The 17,740-nt window shown below is 46.8% G+C and overlaps 1 protein-coding gene across 1 annotated transcript in view; it reads left to right on the plus strand.

Moving 5' to 3' along the window:
* The first annotated feature begins 1,398 nt into the window (after positions 1 to 1,398).
* LOC147740902 (NXPE family member 3-like) overlaps positions 1,399 to 17,740 on the plus strand; it is a 198,204-nt gene continuing 181,862 nt past the window's right edge. Inside the window, exon 1 of the mRNA XM_086936006.1 lies at positions 1,399 to 1,530. Coding sequence (XP_086792132.1) covers positions 1,459 to 1,530 — 72 coding nt within the window. The 5' untranslated portion in view covers positions 1,399 to 1,458. The remainder of the gene's footprint in view (positions 1,531 to 17,740) is intronic.

Raw genomic sequence — 17,740 nt, forward strand, 5'->3', positions numbered from 1 at the left:
CACGTCACTTCCGACCAAGACAGTGTGTGTGGCTAACTGGCTGGCGCTGCGCGTTCCCACCCCTGCGCAAGCGGCCATCCCTGCCTAACGAGGCCCACACACACCAGCACAACAATACCTACCTTTATTTAAAAAAATTATTTCTAGGCCTGTGAAGTCAGCTTCCTCTATTTTTGTTGGCTGTTGTTGATTAAAATGTTTTCCTTTATAAATGCGTTCCTCAATGGGGGTACCTTCAATTCTTGATTCCACCTCATGCCTCTTCTTTCATCCACCACCAGACGCTCATTGCCTCTCGATACTACCTCGTGCCTCTTTCATCCACCACCAGACGCTCATTGCCTCTCGATACTACCTCGTGCCTCTTTCATCCACCACCAGACGCTCGCTGCCTCTCGATACTACCTCGTGCCTCTTTCATCCACCACCAGACGCTCGCTGCCGCTTGATTTCACCTAATGCCTCTTCTTTCATCCACCAACGGATGCTGCCGCCCTCTTGAGTCCACCTTATGCCTCTTTCATCCAACCCCAGATGCCCTCAGCCCCTTGAATGCACCTCATACTTCTTCTTTCATCCTCCACCGGACGCTCATTACCTCTCAATGCTACCTCATGCGTCTTCTTTCATCCACCATCGGACGCTCCCCGCCTCTTGAAACCACCTCATGCCTCATGCCACAGGCGGAAGAAACCCCTAAAAAGCTGCCCCCGGGGCCACGATCTTTAGAGCGCGGAGGTTGTTGGAATAAACGTGGACTGACTGCAGCTGAGTCCTGTGAGTGCTGGCGCAGTGCTCTCAATGTGGGAAAAGAGTGAAGCGCCCAGTCCAGGCTCCACCATCGACCGAGGGGCGCAGAACGAAGGCAGATTTACAAGCCCCTTGCGCCAATTTTGCGTCATTTTTTAACATGGAAAAAATGACGCAAAAGTGGCGCACGGGGCTTGCGAATCTGCCCCCGAGTGCCTTCATTCTGCGCCCCTCGGTTGATGGCGCAATTTATTATGCGCCTTAGAAACACCGAGCAGGCACATAAATAAACTGCAGCTTTTCAACACGTATAAAGAAGTTTAACATCTTTGGTACGAACAGTTCCTATTTAGTCCTTTTCTGGAAACATAAAGTGCCTCCTCCTGTTTTTCAGTCGACCCTCCTAAAAACCGAGACATGAGACGAGTCTGAGAGCTTCTGCCGGAGCGGGCCGGTCTCTTTGGACAGGGAACCTGACAAGTGCCTTCCCAGGGACAGCCCGAGGCGCCTGGGAGCCGAGCGCTGCCTCTGAGCGCTTGGACTCAGTCCCAGCGGAGATCAGGTTAGGGACGGCGGAGCTCTCGCCCCGCACAGCCCCCGCTCGAACCCCGTGAGACAATGGGGCCACGCCCGTGCCTGGCACTGCCCCTTCCCCCAAGATAGCGACTGTTCCTATAAGATACAAGGGGTGCGCCACAAGGTCGACTCATGGCGCTCACCATCATGAGGAAGCTGTATCTGCTTGCTGCCCTGGTGATTGCTCTTTGCTTCCTTACCGAGGTGAGTCCAGCCCCGGCGGAACCCACCTCACCCTGTGCCAGTCTGCACAGTCCCTGCCCGCACGTGGCACGCCGACGCCACATGGTTCCCAGCTTCACCCTGGGCTGCTCACGTATGTGTATGCTGCGCCGTTCAGCCACATCCCCTGCCCCAGCCCCCTACCCGGAGGGGGGCTTCTAATCCTATCACTCATTCTGAGGGTCACAATATCCACCCGAAGCCCTTTTACTTCCTCCACGTGCATGATAGTGTGAGTGTTCGCTCACACGAGTGCATGATCCTGTGAGTGCACTCAGCTGTGAGTTCACACTTGTGAGTACACGCTCTAGTGAGTGCATGATGTGTGAGTACAGGTGTGTTACCGCTACAACGCATCTTTTACAACGTAATGCTGTTACAACGCAGCTATTACATCGCAAATACCATTACAATGCATGCCATTACAACGCATGGCATTACATAGCAGATGCTATTACAACGCATACCATTACATCGTAAGTATTGGTAAGTATTTTTTTTTTTTTTTTTATTTAATATTTTATAATTGATTTAATTATTATTAATTATTAAAAAATATTTATTTCGTTTTTAAATATTATAAATTAAATATATTAATTTAAGTATTTTTTAAAATAAGTATGAGTATAGGAGTATATGTTTTGGGGTACTGATGTATATGTTTTGGGGTGTTTGGGTATTTTTAGGTTTTAGGGCAGTGTTTGGGTTTTGGGGTACAGGGGTGTTTTTAGGTTTTAGGGCAGTGTTTGGGTTTTGGGGTACAGGGGTGTTTTTAGGTTTTAGGGCAGGGTTTGGGTTTTGGGGTACAGGGGTGTTTTTAGGTTTTAGAGCAGGGTTTGGGTTTTGGGGTACAGGGGTGTTTATAGGTTTTAGGGCAGGGTTTGGGTTTTGGGGTACAGGGGTGTTTTTAGGTTTTAGGGCAGGGTTTGGGTTTTGGGGTACAGGGGTGTTTTTAGGTTTTAGGGCAGTGTTTGGGTTTTGGGGTACAGGGGTGTTTTTAGGTTTTAGGGCAGGGTTTGGGTTTTGGGGTACAGGGGTGTTTTTAGGTTTTAGGGCAGTGTTTAGGTTTTGGGGTACAGGGGTGTTTTTAGGTTTTAGGGCAGTGTTTGGGTTTTGGGGTACAGGGGTGTTTTTAGGTTTTCGGGCAGGGTTTGGGTTTTGGGGTACAGGGGTGTTTTTAGGTTTTAGGGCAGGGTTTGGCTTTTGGGGTACAGGGGTGTTTTTAGGTTTTAGGGCAGGGTTTGGGTTTTGGGGTACAGGGGTGTTTTTAGGTTTTAGGGCAGGGTTTGGGTTTTGGGGTACAGGGGTGTTTTTAGGTTTTAGGGCAGGGTTTGGGTTTTGGGGTACAGGGGTGTTTTTAGGTTTTAGGGCAGTGTTTGGGTTTTGGGGTACAGGGGTGTTTTTAGGTTTTAGGGCAGTGTTTGGGTTTTAGGGTACAGGGGTGTTTTTAGGTTTTAGGGCAGGGTTTGGGTTTTGGGGTACAGGGGTATTACGACTTTATATAAATTAAATTAATTAAATTAATTTTATTTAATTTAATTACATTAATAACTATATTTACAATTATTAATTTAATTTTATTAATAAACGATTATAATTAAATTATATTATTTAAAAATGTTTAATTATTTAAATTCTTTTAATTTTATTAAATATAATTAGATTATGTATTATTTATAACTAAATTAAATTATAATTATATTTATTGTAATTAATTACATTATATTATTTTCTATTTATAAATGTTTTATATTTCATTAATTATATTATTTTAAATATATTTAATTAATATCAATTTTAATATTAATTAAATTACTATAATTAAATTAATTACTGTTTTAAAAATGTTATATTATTTTTATTATTTTAAATTAATTTAATTAACTTTATTACATTTTTAAAAAAAAAGATATACTTACCCATACTTACGATGTAATGCCATGCGTTGTAAAAGTATCTGCTATGTAATGCCATGCGTTGTAATGGCATGCATTGTAATGGTATTTGCGATGTAAAAATCGCGTTGTAACGGAACGCGTTGTAATACATCGCGTTGTACTGACACCAATCCGTGAGTACATGCTCCTATGAGTAAACGCTTCCGTTACTACATGCTTCTGCGAGTATACGCTACTGTGAGTACGTGATCCTGTGAGTAGACACTCCTGTGGGTGTATGATCCTGTGAATATAGGATCTTGTGATTACACGCTCCTGTGAGTATACGCTTCTGTGAGTACGTGATTCTTTAAGTAGACACTCCTGTGGGTGTATAGTCCTGTGAATACAGGATCTTGTGATTACACACTCCTGCTGTGAGTGCTTGATCCTGTGAGTATACGCTACTGTGTGTACGTGATTCTGTGAGTAGACACTCCTGTGGGTGTATGATCCTGTGAATACAGGATCTTGTGATTACACACTCCTGCTGTGAGTGCTTGATCCTGTGAGTATACGCTACTGTGAGTACGTGATTCTGTGAGTAGACACTCCTGTGGGTGTATGATCCTGTGAATACAGGATCTTGTGATTACACACTCCTGCTGTGAGTGCTTGATCCTGTGAGTATACGCTACTGTGTGTACGTGATTCTGTGAGTAGACACTCCTGTGGGTGTATAATCCTGTGAATACAGGATCTTGTGATTACACACTCCTGCTGTGAGTGCTTGATCCTGTGAGTATACGCTACTGTGTGTACGTGATTCTGTGAGTAGACACTCCTGTGGGTGTATGATCCTGTGAATACAGGATCTTGTGATTACACACTCCTGCTGTGAGTGCTTGATCCTGTGAGTATACGCTACTGTGAGTACGTGATTCTGTGAGTAGACACTCCTGTGGGTGTATGATCTTATGAATACAGAATCTCGTGATTACACGCTCCTCTGAGTGCTTGATCCTGTGAGTATACACTACTGTGTGTATGTGATTCTGTGAGTAGACACTCATGTGGGTGTATGATCCTGTGAATACAGGATCTTGTGATTACACACTCCTGCTGTGAGTGCTTGATCCTGTGAGTATACGCTACTGTGAGTTTGTGATTCTGTGAGTAGACACTCCTGTGGGTGTATGATCCTGTGAATACAGGATCTTGTGATTACACGGTCCTGTGAGTGCTTGATCTTGTGAGTATACGCTACTGTGAGTACGTGATTCTTTAAGTAGACACTCCTGTGGGTGTATAGTCCGTGAATACATGATCTTTTGAGTGCACACACTCTCCTATGAGTGCATGATCCTGTGAGTAGACACTCCTGTGGATGTATGATCCTGTGAATACGGGATCTTGTGAATACATGCCTCTGTGGGTGCTTGAACCTGTAAGTAAACACTCCTGTGAGTTTGTGGTCCTGTGATAGATAGATAGATAGATAGATAGATAGATAGATAGATAGATAGATAGATAGATAGATAGATAGATATTTAGATAGATAGATAGATATATTTATTTGCACAATTAATTAAAATCATTGCAATTCATACAAAAATGGAAGATAAAAAGAAACTTCCAGTCCTGTGAGTACAGCTTCTGCGGTGTATGCTTGTGTGAGTACATGCTTCTTTGAATGCAGGCTCAAGTAACCCTCTCTCGAGTCTTTACGGTTTTGTTTTTCGGACTCCTGTTTTCGACCACCCCCCATTCTTAAGGCTCGTGCACAGAGTCTTTGTTTCACATTAATTTAAGTCATGTGATCACGAAAAGTGATCTTAAGATTGGCCTGGGATCCGATTAACAGGGGTTAGAACAAGAGTTGCACTTCAAAGCGGCCAGCTCTCCCTGGGCCATTAATGGATGGTTACCACCCTGAGTGGGTGTTAAGGGTCCCGTGGGGGGGGGGGGAGACACTGGACAAGCCCTTGGATAGCCTCTGCAGTCCCTGGTCCACTGGGTTATGGAGACAGAGGCAGTAATATCCTTTTACTTACTATGGTGCCCCCTTTGTCTAGTGACTTCAAAAGTGGCTTTACAGGGTGTACAAGGAGGGAGACCGCTGTGGCTAGTGGCTGCGTAACCCCTGTAAGCGCATGCGTGCAGCTCATGCCAGGAATGTTTGCAGTTTCCATGCATGGAGTGTTTCATGTAATGTCAGATGGAGGCTGGGAGGGAAGGCCTTAGCGATAGTCTGGGCACAGAATCATTTCAGGTTTTATTTGTGGGACAGTCCCTTCCTAGTGAAGACAGACCACTGACATCTGGTCCAGGGTTTCTACTGCAGCGGTAGTAAGAGGGTGACTCCTAGATTTGAGGGTGACTCCTAGACTTGAGGGTGAATCCTAGACTAGAGGGTGACTCCTAGACTTGAGGGGGACTCCTATACTTGAGGGGGACTCCTAGACTTTTGACTGACTCTTAGACTTTTGGGTAACTCCTAGACTTGAGGGTGACTCCTAGACTTGAGGAAGACTCCTAGACTTGAGGGGGTTCCTAGATTGGAGGGGGTCTCCTAGACTTGAGGGGGACTCCTAGACTTGAGGGTGACTCCTAGACTTGAGGGGGGCTTCTAGACTGGAGGCTGACTCCTAGACTTGAGGGGGACTCCTAGATTTGAAGGGGGCTCCTAGACTTAAGGGGGACTCCTAGACTTGAGGCGGACTCCTAGATTTGAGGGGGGCTTCTAGACTGGAGGGGGACTCCTAGACTTGAGGGTGACTCCTAAACTTTTGGGTGACTCTTAGACTTTTGGGTGACTCCTAGACTTCAGGGTGACTCCTAGACTTGAGGGTGACTCCTAGACGTAAGGGTGACTCCTAGACTTGAGGGGCGTTCCTAGACTGGAGGGGGACTCCTAGACTTGAGGGTGACTCCTAGACTTGAGGGGAACTCCTAGACTTGAGGGGGACTCCTAGACTTGAGGGAGACTCCTAGACTTCAGGGTGACTCCTAGACTTGAGGGGGGCTCCTAGACTGGAGGGGGACTCCTAGACTTGAGGGTGAATCCTAGACTTGAGGGTGACTCTTAGACTTTTGGGTGACTCCTAGACTTGAGGGGGACTCCTAGACTTGAGGGGGACTCCTAGACTTTTGGGTGACTCCTAGACTTGAGGGGACTCCTAGGCTTGAGGGTGACTCCTAGACTTGAGGGGGACTCCTAGACTTGAGGGGGATTCTTAGACCTTTGGGTGACTCCTAGATTTGAGGGGGACTCCTAAATTTGAGGGTGACTCCTACACTGGAGGGGGACTCCTAGACGTTTGGGTGACTCCTAGACTTGAGGGGGACTCCTAGACTTGAGGGGGACTCCTAGACTTTTGTGTAACTCTTAGACTTTTGGGTGACTCCTCGACTTGAGGGGGACTCCTAGACCTGAGGGGGACTCCTGGACTTGAGGGGGACTCCTCGACTTTTGGGTGACTCCTAGACTTGAGGGGGGCTCCTAGACTTAAGGGTGACTCCTAGACTTGAGGGGGATTCCTAGACTTGAGGGGGACTCCTAGACTTTTGGGTGACTCTTAGACTTGAGGGTGACTCCTAGACTTGAGGGTGACTCCTAGACTTGAGGGGGCTCCTAGACAGGACGGGGACTCCTAGACTTGAGGGGGACTCCTAGACTTGAGGGTGACTCCTGGATTTGAGGGGGGCTCCTAGACTTGAGGGGTACTCCTAGACTTGAGGCGGACTCCTAGATTTGAGGGGGGCTCCTAGACTGGAGGGGGACTCCTAGACTTGAGGGTGACTCCTAAACATTTGGGTGACTCTTAGACTTTTGGGTGACTCCTAGACTTGAGGGTGACTCCTAGACTTGAGGGTGACTCCTAGACTTAAGGGTGACTCCTAGACTTGAGGGGGGCTCCTAGACTGGAGGGAGACTCCTAGACTTGAGGGTAACTCCTAAACTTGAGGGTGACTCTTAGACCTTTGGGTGACTCCTAGACTTGATGGTGACTCCTAGACTTGAGGGGTACTCCTAGACTTGAGGGGGACTCCTAGACTTGAGGGTGACTCCTAGACTTCAGGGTGACTCCTAGACTTGAGGGGGCTCCTAGACTGGAGGGGGACTCCTAGACTTGAGGATGAATCCGAGACTTGAGGGTGACTCTTAGACTTTTGGGTGACACCTAGACCTGAGGAGGACTCCTAGACTTGAGGAAACTCCTAGACTTTTGGGTGACTCTTAGACTTTTGGGTGACTCCTAGACTTGAGGGGGACTCCTAGACTTGAGGGGGACTCCTAGACTTTTGGGTGACTCCTAGACTTGAGGGGACTCCTAGACTTGAGGGTGACTCCTAGACTTGAGGGGAACTCCTAGACTTGAGGGGGACTCTTAGACTTTTAGGTGACTCCTAGATTTGAGGGGGACTCCTAAATCTGAGGGGGACTCCTAGACTTTTGGGTGACTCCTGGACTTGAGGGGGACTCCTAGACTTGAGGGGACTCCTAGACTTGAGGGTGACTCCTAGACTTGAGGAAGACTCCTAGACTTGAGGGGGCTCCTAGACTGGAGGGGGACTCCTAGACTTGAGGGGGAATCCTAGACTTCAGGGTGACTCCTAGACTTGAGGGGGGCTACTAGACTGGAGGCTGATTCCTAGACTTGAGGGGGACTCCTGGATTTGAGGGGGGCTCCTAGACTTGAGGGGGACTCCTAGACTTAAGGCAGACTCCTAGATTTGAGGGGGCTCCTAGACTGGAGGGGGACTCCTAGACTGAAGGGTGACTCCTAGACTTTTGGGTGACTCCTAGACTTGAGGGTGACTCCTAGACTTAAGGGTGACTCCTAGACTTGAGGGGGGCTCCTAGACTGGAGGGGGACTCCTAGACTTGAGGGTGACTCCTAGACTTGAGGGGAACTCCTAGACATGAGGGTGAATCCTAGACTTGAGGGTGACTCTTAGACTTTTGGGTGACTCCTAGACTTGTAAATGTAAATGTAAATGTAAATTGATACTTGTATAGCGCACTACTCACCCGCAAGGGTCTCAAGGCGCTTGTACGAATACAGCTGTGGAACCCATCCTGGCTTTCCCTGTGAGGCGTCCACCCTGGGCACCCCCAAGGTGTGGGCCAGGCATCCTTAGCGTTGTGGGGGCCGTTGTGGAGATTAAGCAAGCTATTGCCCAGAGTTGCAGAGTGGGACTTCATGATTGGAATAGGCACCGAGGTGAGAATTATCAGGTCCGTGGAATTTTTGAGCCCAAGACCCGCCGAGGCGGGAAATTGAACCCTGGTCCCGGGCTAGACCTCTGCATCAGGGTCTGCCGCTCTAACCATTGAGCCACACTTCTCCACTTGAGGGGGACTCCTAGACTTGAGGGGGACTCCTAGACTTTTGGGTGACTCCTAGACTTGAGGGGACTCCTAGACTTGAGGGTGACTCCTAGACTTGAGGGGGACTCCTAGACTTGAGGGGGACTCTTAGACATTTGGGTGATTCCTAGATTTGAGGGCGACTCCTAAATTTGATGGTGACTCCTACACTGGAGGGGGACTCGTAGACTTTTGGGTGACTTCTAGGCTCGAGGGGGACTCCTAGACTTGAGGCGGACTCCTAGATTTGAGGGGGGCTCCTAGACTGGAGGGGGACTCCTAGACTTGAGGGAGACTCCTAAACCTTTGGGTGACTCCTAGACTTTTGGGTGACTCCTAGACTTGAGGGTGACTCCTAGACTTGAAGGTGACTCCTAGACTTAAGGGTGACTCCTAGACTTGAGGGGGCTCCTAGACTGGAGGGGGACTCCTAGACTTGAGGGTGACTCCTAGACTTTTGGGTGACTCTTAGACTTGAGGGTGACTCCTAGACTTGAGGGTGACTCCTAGACTTGAGGGGGCTCCTAGACTGGAGGGGGACTCCTAGACTTGAGGGGGACTCCTAGACTTGAGGGTGACTCCTAGACTTGAGGGGGGCTCCTAGACTGGAGGCTGACTCCTAGACTTGAGGGGGACTCCTGGATTTGAGGGGGGCTCCTAGACTTGAGGGGGACTCCTAGACTTGAGGCGGACTCCTAGATTTGAGGGGGGCTCCTAGACTGGAGGGGGACTCCTAGACTTGAGGGGGACTCTTAGACTTTTGGGTGACTCCTAGATTTGAGGGGGACTCCTAAATTTGAGGGTGACTCTTACACTGGAGGGGGACTCCTAGACTTTTGGGTGACTCCTAGACCTGAGGGGGACTCCTAGACTTGAGGGGGACTCCTAGACTTGAGGGGGACTCCTAGACGTTTGGGTGACTCTTAGACTTTTGGGTGACTCCTCGACTTGAGGGGGACTCCTAGACTTGAGGGGGACTCCTAGACTTGAGGGGGACTCCTAGACTTTTGGGTGACTCCTGGACTTGAGAGGGACTCCTAGACTTGAGGGTGACTCCTAGACTTGAGGGCGACTCCTAGACTTGAGGGGGACTCCTAGACTTTTGGGTGACTCTTAGACTTTTGGGTGACTCCTAGACTTGAGGGGGACTCCTAGACATTTGGGTGACTCCTAGACTTGAGGGGGACTCCTAGATGTGAGGGGGACTCCTAGACTTGAGGGGAACTCCTAGACTTGAGGTTGACACCTAGACTTAAGCAGTAAAACGAAGGATTGGATGAGGTCAATTTCCAGGTTCAATCTCTTTCTGGGCTGACAAATTAAACCGCTACCTATTTGACACGAGTACCAGTGAAAGGCAAAACCGAGGTGGCGATGGATGACTTGGATGGGGTGTGAAGGGTAGGGGACCCCACGATCATGATGGATGAGTGGGGAAAGAGTGGAGAAATGGGTGAATGGTTTCCGACAATCAAGACGTTTCGTGAAGGGCGGGCCTCACTACAAGAGGCCAGGTCCAGAATTAAGAGCTTCCTGGTCGGTGAGGGATGAACTCATGTTCTTCTAAAGTGAGCTTGTGGGAGGTGAGAGCATTGTTCTATCCACAGAGCATGAGATCCAAGGTGGGTCACGACGGACATACTGACAGAAGCCTCACGACAGTCCGGTTGCAAGAGTGGTACTGGTGGCCAAGTATGGATCGCCAGGTGGAAGAGGTGGCGAAGGAATGCTGTTTGTGTGCTTCCAATGGTAAGACCCACATGGCTAATACGGCTCCCTTATCACCAGTTGTGCTGGAGAAGCCATGGACAAAACTGGGTCTGGGCATCTTGGGACCTTTCAAGTTGTTACAGCCAACTCAAAGGTTTGTGTTATTATTGGTAGACTACATGTCAAAGTGAGTATCAACCAGGTGTGTGAGTACTGTATGCACATAGACGGTTTTAGAATTCCTCAAAGGTAACTTAAAACGTGATGGGATACCCAAATATTTTGTGACGGGCAATAGGGTGCAGTTTCCCTTGCAAGAGATGTAGGAATTCTTGAATAATTTCTGAATAACACACCAGGGGCCACCTCTCAATGCCCTGCAGGCTAATGGTCTTGTGGAATGCATGATAGGATGGTGAAGCCCTGTGTGCAGAGAGCTGTTGAAACTAGTGTACCCCTGAAAGGAGTGCTAGCCTTACAGACGTGGTGGGCGCCTCGCATCACTCCCAAAGGCGGAACACAAAGGTCACCTTTTGAGTTTTTAAGAGGCAGAGCAGCCACTTCCAAGCTCGGTCCTGATTGGTTGCCTGTGAAAGGATCTGCTATTCCAGACAGAGAGGAGATTGTTGCCAGAATCAGATCCAACCAGCGCAGGTGCAAACACAGGTATGATGAGTTAAACTCAGTAGAGAGCAGGAAGTGAAATGTGGGGGATCAGGTTCTGATATAGAAACCAAGATGGGGCAGGAGGTGTGTAACTAAGTCCATGGGCCCCTCTGTCATCATCTCCATCAACAGGAATGTGGTAACAGTTGCAGGTGGAGCATGTTTAGGCTTGGAGGTACCCTGGCAACAAGTTGCCAGTTGAAATGGAGACAAACTATTCTGACAACACTTCTAGTGAGAGTGCTGTGGGAAGTGATCTTTCTGTACGTCCTACTACAAGACATAGGGGCTTACTTACAAGCCCCATGCAACACTTTAGCGTCCTTTTTCCCATGTTAAAAATAATGCAAAAGTGGCCCCATAGAAGGTCTCTGATTCGCTTCAGAGTTTTTGTTATGAAATGATTTAGTGTTCAGCATATTCATGTTCTTTAACCCTTCTTTTTCCCTTCCTTGGCTGTTCACTTGTAGACATGGTGGGGCTGATTCACAGACCTAACTTAAGACAAAATCCTAAACTTACTACTTTTGGTATTCACAGAAGTTAGGATTTTGTCTTAAGACAGACTTAAGACAGACTTAAGTTAGGATTCTGTCTTAAGTCTGTCTTAAGACAAAATCCTAACTTCTGTGAATACCAAAAGTAGTAAGTTTAGGATTTTGTCTTAAGTTAGTTCTGTGAATCGGGCCCGGTGAGCTGAACTTTGTACTTGTGGTATTCTTTGCCTTGTGCTGTACCAGGGGTGTGCTGAGGCTCATTGCTGCATAGCCCCTTGAAGTGCATGCTTGCAGCTCATGCCAGGAATGCTTGCAGTTTCCATGCATGGAGTGTTTCAAGTAGCATCATTGGGGTTGTCTCAGTATTTATGATTAAAGAGTTAAGAAGTCAGACGGACTCTGCATCTCAACAGTTTTAAGCACTGGAGCCACAGCCTCGCAGAGCTGCACTTCTTTAACACACAACACATCATAGTGGGGGTGGCACACCATTCATGTCACAAGGGGTCCTCACAGTCCCGCTTACCAGCTCTGAATAAATACAAATGGAAACTGAGAAGGACCATAACTATGATAGAGCCACATGTGCGAAGCTTTGTTCTGGTCGCAAACGGGCCGATTTGGGCTGTTTGCGTCCAGATATACCCTTTTCACATGTACCAAACCCTATTTTACCATTAAGTATCCCTTTACTGAATTGGAAAATGGGTTAGCGATTCGCTATTAGGAAGGGGCATGTTAAGGGTGTCTCTTCCTACTAGCCTCTCGCAGTGGCATGTATGAACGATTTGCAACCGGAATGCATTTGTAAAACATTCCCTGTTTACTGCCAAATTCAATTTGGTGGTAACCCATTCGCCAACTGGAAGGGGTCTCCAAGGGACCCCTTCCCCTTTGGGAACGTATGCAAAAAATTTTTTTTAGGAGCAGGCAGTGGTCCTCACTGTCTACTCTTACAAAAATTTAAAAAAAGTTTTTCTTTTTTGTTTTGAAACACATTCCGTTTTCTTTAAGTAAGACGGTTGCTTTAAAAAAAATATGTTGCTTTATTTAAAACCATACACAAATCTACAGGTCTACTGCTCCCAGAAGGCCACCATCCCTGTGTTTTTAGCGATTCCCCACAAGTCGCATAATTCCACCTACCTTATGAATAATATTGAGGTAGGTCAGTTGCCACCTGCTGGAAATCGCTAACAGTGTAAAGCTCATTGTTGTTCATATCTGTTTGCAATTTCTGATAGGGAATTGCAAAGAATTGGAATTAGGAAATTGCAAACTGAAATCTATGTACATATGGCTCATAGTTCGGATCGGAGGAGGAGGCACCGTGTCCTTAACTGTAAACTAAGACAAATATTGGCATAGCCATTAGGTCTCACCTTTTGGCCGTTAAAAGTGTGTGGCTATGCAGCACATTAACCTGAGTGCTGTGCCGTCAGAGATTGGAGAGCTATACAATTATTAAAAAAAAATGTTACAGGCATAAATGGCCAACACGCCTATATCAAGTGTTTGAATACCAACGTCACTCAAAAACAAGCTGGACCACATTTAGATTCAATGATAGAGCAGACGAAAGAAAATCAACTCATTTTTCCTCATTCTTTAAACAACTGCTTTAATCATGCTCAAGGTGAACTGGGAACCGAAACCAGCCCTGGCAAACTGCTCGGTCGGCCCAGGTGGGGGTGCGGCCGAGCTGTTTGCTATGGCGGGTTTCGGCTCATTTTGGTACAAGGGGCCAATTTTGATGGCCCCAGGTAACAAAAAAGGCCCCCAGGGGCCATAAAGAGGCCCCAACACTGGTGACCCACATGGAAAATGCCTGGTGCCCACTACGGCCAGTCTGGCCCAGATCATGCTCCGTGATCTGACCTGCCATTCGCCTTAGCTGCTGACTCTGGCAGCAGGCTTTGTGACATCAAAACTCAGCTGTAATGAGTTATTACAGTTGAGTTCTGATGTCGTCATGTTTTTGATATCAATGACTAGGTGCATCACAAGTTACTAAATATAAAGAAATTAGAAATATGGTTTTATACAGGGGTTGCAGAATCCCATGTCTTACTAAGGGTACTGTGAGTCATTGAGTAGTTCCATGACCATATAGAGGAGTTAAGTCAAATGCTGAGTTCCAATACCCCTTTGCTGCTGGGCCTTTGACCACATATGCTAAGCCTTTTTTTGTCTATTTGGGGTAGTTTACGCTTAGGCCCGTATAACATTTTGTCCATATAAAGTATCCATACCAAATTTGTGTCCTTTTCTTCCAACATCTTGAGGACTCTAAAGGTACCCATGATTTGTGGATTCCCCAGGAGGGAACTGAAACATTTGCAAACATACAGCAACATTTGTTTTTGGGGGAAAATCAGGAAAAAGACCTGCAGAGGAAAACATCTTTATTTTTCCATGCACACAGTATCAACAGAGGGTTTTCAGTGCTGAAATCACAGCCTTCCCAGCTTTCAGGAACAGACAGACATTTTTCAGAGAGTCAACATTTTCTACACAGTTTTGGCAATTTACTGGGACATAGCCTATTTTTCCTTTTTATGTGCTTTCAACCGATTTAGACCTTTCCTGTCATGTGCACTTTGTCCACCCATGCAAGTGAGGTAGCATTTCTATCAGGAGACCTGGGCAAACGCTGGGTGGTAGGACATTTGTGGGGACCCAGTGATCCCATAGCTGTCCCACACAGAAATATAAGGATCATTAGATTTTCTTTTAGCTAAATTTGACATTTGCAGGGGATTCTGTGTAAGAATTTGTTGGGGATCCACGCAAGTCACACCTCCCTGAACTACTCCCACAGGTGCCTAGTTTTAAGAAATAGTATGTATTAGGGTGGTCCCAATGCAGTAACAACATTAGTGTGGGGTGGGGAAAACATTCAAAACAACATTAAAAATGAGGTAAACATAAAATAATTTTTTGTTGTTTCAATGTTATTTAATCACACTGAAACTTAGCGTCTGTGCATCAGACAGATTTAGAATTAAATATAAGTATGTCAAAATTCAATATGACAGTGCCCGAAAAGAGAAAAAGAGCGAAAAGGGTTGTGATTCATGTGTGGTAGTCAGATAGAATGAACGATAGTGACATACAATCACAGGCAGTTCTAGCATATATTCCTCATATGCCGAATAGTCAAGTACATATTCATCAGAGTACACAATGTATATACAAATTTGCCATGTAGACACACCATCCTTTTTCTTTTTAGAGGCCCCCGCACCACTTTCCACTTGTCCTGGGGAAGATCCCTCGAGTAAGGTCTGAAGTACCTACACACCCAATGGGGTCGAAACGTCGACACGTGAACATTTTCCAGTCCGTTCAACAGTAATGATTGCACTGTAAAATCTTGTGCTACATGGCAAATTTGTATATACACTATGTACTCTGATGAATATGTACTTGACTATTCGGCATATGAGGAATATGTGCCAGAACTAACTGATTTTATGTCACTATCGTTTCCATCTATCTCCCTACCACACTTGAATCACAACCCTTTTCCCTCTTATTTGCTTTTCCGGTACTGTCATATTGAATTTTTACATACTTATATGTAATTCTAAATCTGTCCGATGCACAGACGCTAAATTTCATTGTGATTAAATAACATTGAAACAACAAAAATTTCTTTTATGTTTACCTCATTTTTAATGTTGTTTTGAATGTTTTCCCCACCCCACACTAATGTTGTTACTGCATTGGGACCACCCTAATACATACTGTTTAGTACCCAAGTCCCAGTGATTCCGGGTTTACCCTTTTTTGTAACCATAGTTTAAAGCTGCTCATTGCTATTTTGCACATTTTTTAAACGTGTTGTGTTTGTATTGTGTAATTACTGAAACTAACTTTTAAATTGTGCAGGACCTTTTAGCACTTTCCCTAGAGCGCTCATAGCGCTTACCTGTGCCTCCTCACGCCGCTCTCCCTCGCCCAGCCGATTTAGGTGCTGGGGCGATAGACGGCCGCCATCTTGGAGGAAGGCAGGGCAGCGCTCTAGTCGCTGGCTGCCTCCTACCCTCCTCAGCCGCCCATAAATGTGCACCAGTACCAGACGGCGCAGCGGGCTGGCGCAGCGGGCGCGCCGGATGCGCGCCGAAGTCGCGCAAAAGTCCAGCCCGTCTGCGCCCGTCCGTGCCAGATCCGTGCCTCCTGCCACACCACCTGCCCAAATATCACGACTGGTCTATGCGCCTTCATCCCTAAGAGCACTTCGTCCTGTAGGAAGTAAGTTTTGTCACAAACATGACCCACATTCTCATAGTCTCGCCCCCTCTCTCCTGAGTTGCCCGCACTGCTCCTCCAGGATACCGATTCTTAACTCCAAAATCAACTCCTTGATGTCTGTGATCTTTCCTGCTGCTACTTTCCACTTAGCGCTTATTAATGCCCGCTCCATGTGTAGACATAGGCAGGAAATCGCTGACTTAATAACAGACTTTGACTTGGATGCACTGTTCATTACGGAAACCTGGACGGATGGGGCATCTGACCCAGATTTGGTCATAGCGGTCCCGATTGGGTACACGATATACAGGTAGGACAGAATAGGCCAACGGGGAGGCGGGCTTGCCATCATCACCAAAGATAATTTTCCGATTAGGACTTCCCCCATACCATCCACTACATGTGAAGCCATTATGTTCAGTATTAACTTTACCGCCCTTTTCAATTTTAAAGGTGTGCTGATATATCGTCCACCAGGAGCCCGTGCCCCTTTTCTACTCAGTTTAGGGTCAATACTAGAATCCATAGCACTTGAAGACTCCTTCTCGGTGTTAGGGGATCTTAACTTCCACCTTGAATCAGGCAGTGACGTTGACACAACATGTCTCACGGCTGACATGGAAACGTTGGGTCTGCAACAACTAGTTTCTGCCCCTACTCACGAGGCCGGTCACACTTTGGACGGCATATTTACCAACATTAAGTCACTACACATCTCAGCTGTTCTCCCCTTGCCATGGACGGATCACCATGCCATTTTAAGTAAGTTAGTCATTCCTGACAGCTCTAAGACTAGACTCCCTGACCATACCCCCAAATCGGTGAAAGCGTGGAATGACATAAATAAGGCAGAACTGAAAACACTGCTGGACAGAACACTGCCCCGTTGTCAGATGACCCCACTCTTGCGACAAACCAGTTTCATAATTGGCTTAATCAGGCCACACACCAGCTAGTTCCCGTAAAAACTATCTCCCGGAACCGAACTTCCCCCAATGCACCGTGGTTCTCTGAGGAATTAAAAAAGCAGAAACAACTTAATAAACAAAGGGAAAGACACGGGCGAAAGCTTTACGATGTCGAGAGCAAAATAATATACAAGGAATCACTCGCCCGGTATAAACAGATGATTGCAGAGGCGAAAAGAACTTATTACGCCGAACAAATTAAAAAGGCAAAAAACTCAAGCAAAGAGTTATTTAACATCACCAAGCTCCTTTCTGGCAGCATGCAGGATCTCACACCTCCCCCCTCACAACAGCTTTGCGATGCCCTATCTAATTTCTTCTTTACGAAAGTAAATGACATTTATCAGGCTTTCACCCTGAACACTCAAACCGGTCATCAGTCCCCCTCCCCTTCCCCGCTGGAGAATTCGTTGACACGCTTCACCGACCTCTCTATGGATCAGACAAAGATTATTATCTCTAAAATTAAAACCGGCTCAGCACTGGATCCTTGCCCGCTTAAAGTTCTTGCCCCTGTTATGGACACACTGATTCCGGCCATCACTTCGGTCTGTAACGTTATGTTTAGCTCCGGGATTTTTCCCGACTCCCTGAAACACACGCTGGTAAAACCTTTATTAAAAAAAGCCAACCTTAATAAAGACGACCTAAAAAACTACAGGCCTATTGCCAGTCTCCCATTTTTGGCCAAAGTCGTAGAAAAAGCCATGAATCAGCAGCTGTCGGACTTTGTAGAGCAATATCAGCTGCTCGATAACACCCAGTTCGGATTCCGCAAATGTCATGGCACGGAAACCGCCCTCCTGAAAGCGGCTGATGACATCAGAGCCATACGGGATCAGG

Source organism: Lissotriton vulgaris, chromosome 1_1, assembly GCF_964263255.1.
Source record: "Lissotriton vulgaris chromosome 1_1, aLisVul1.2, whole genome shotgun sequence".
In the NCBI taxonomy this organism is placed as follows: Eukaryota; Metazoa; Chordata; class Amphibia; order Caudata; family Salamandridae; genus Lissotriton; species Lissotriton vulgaris.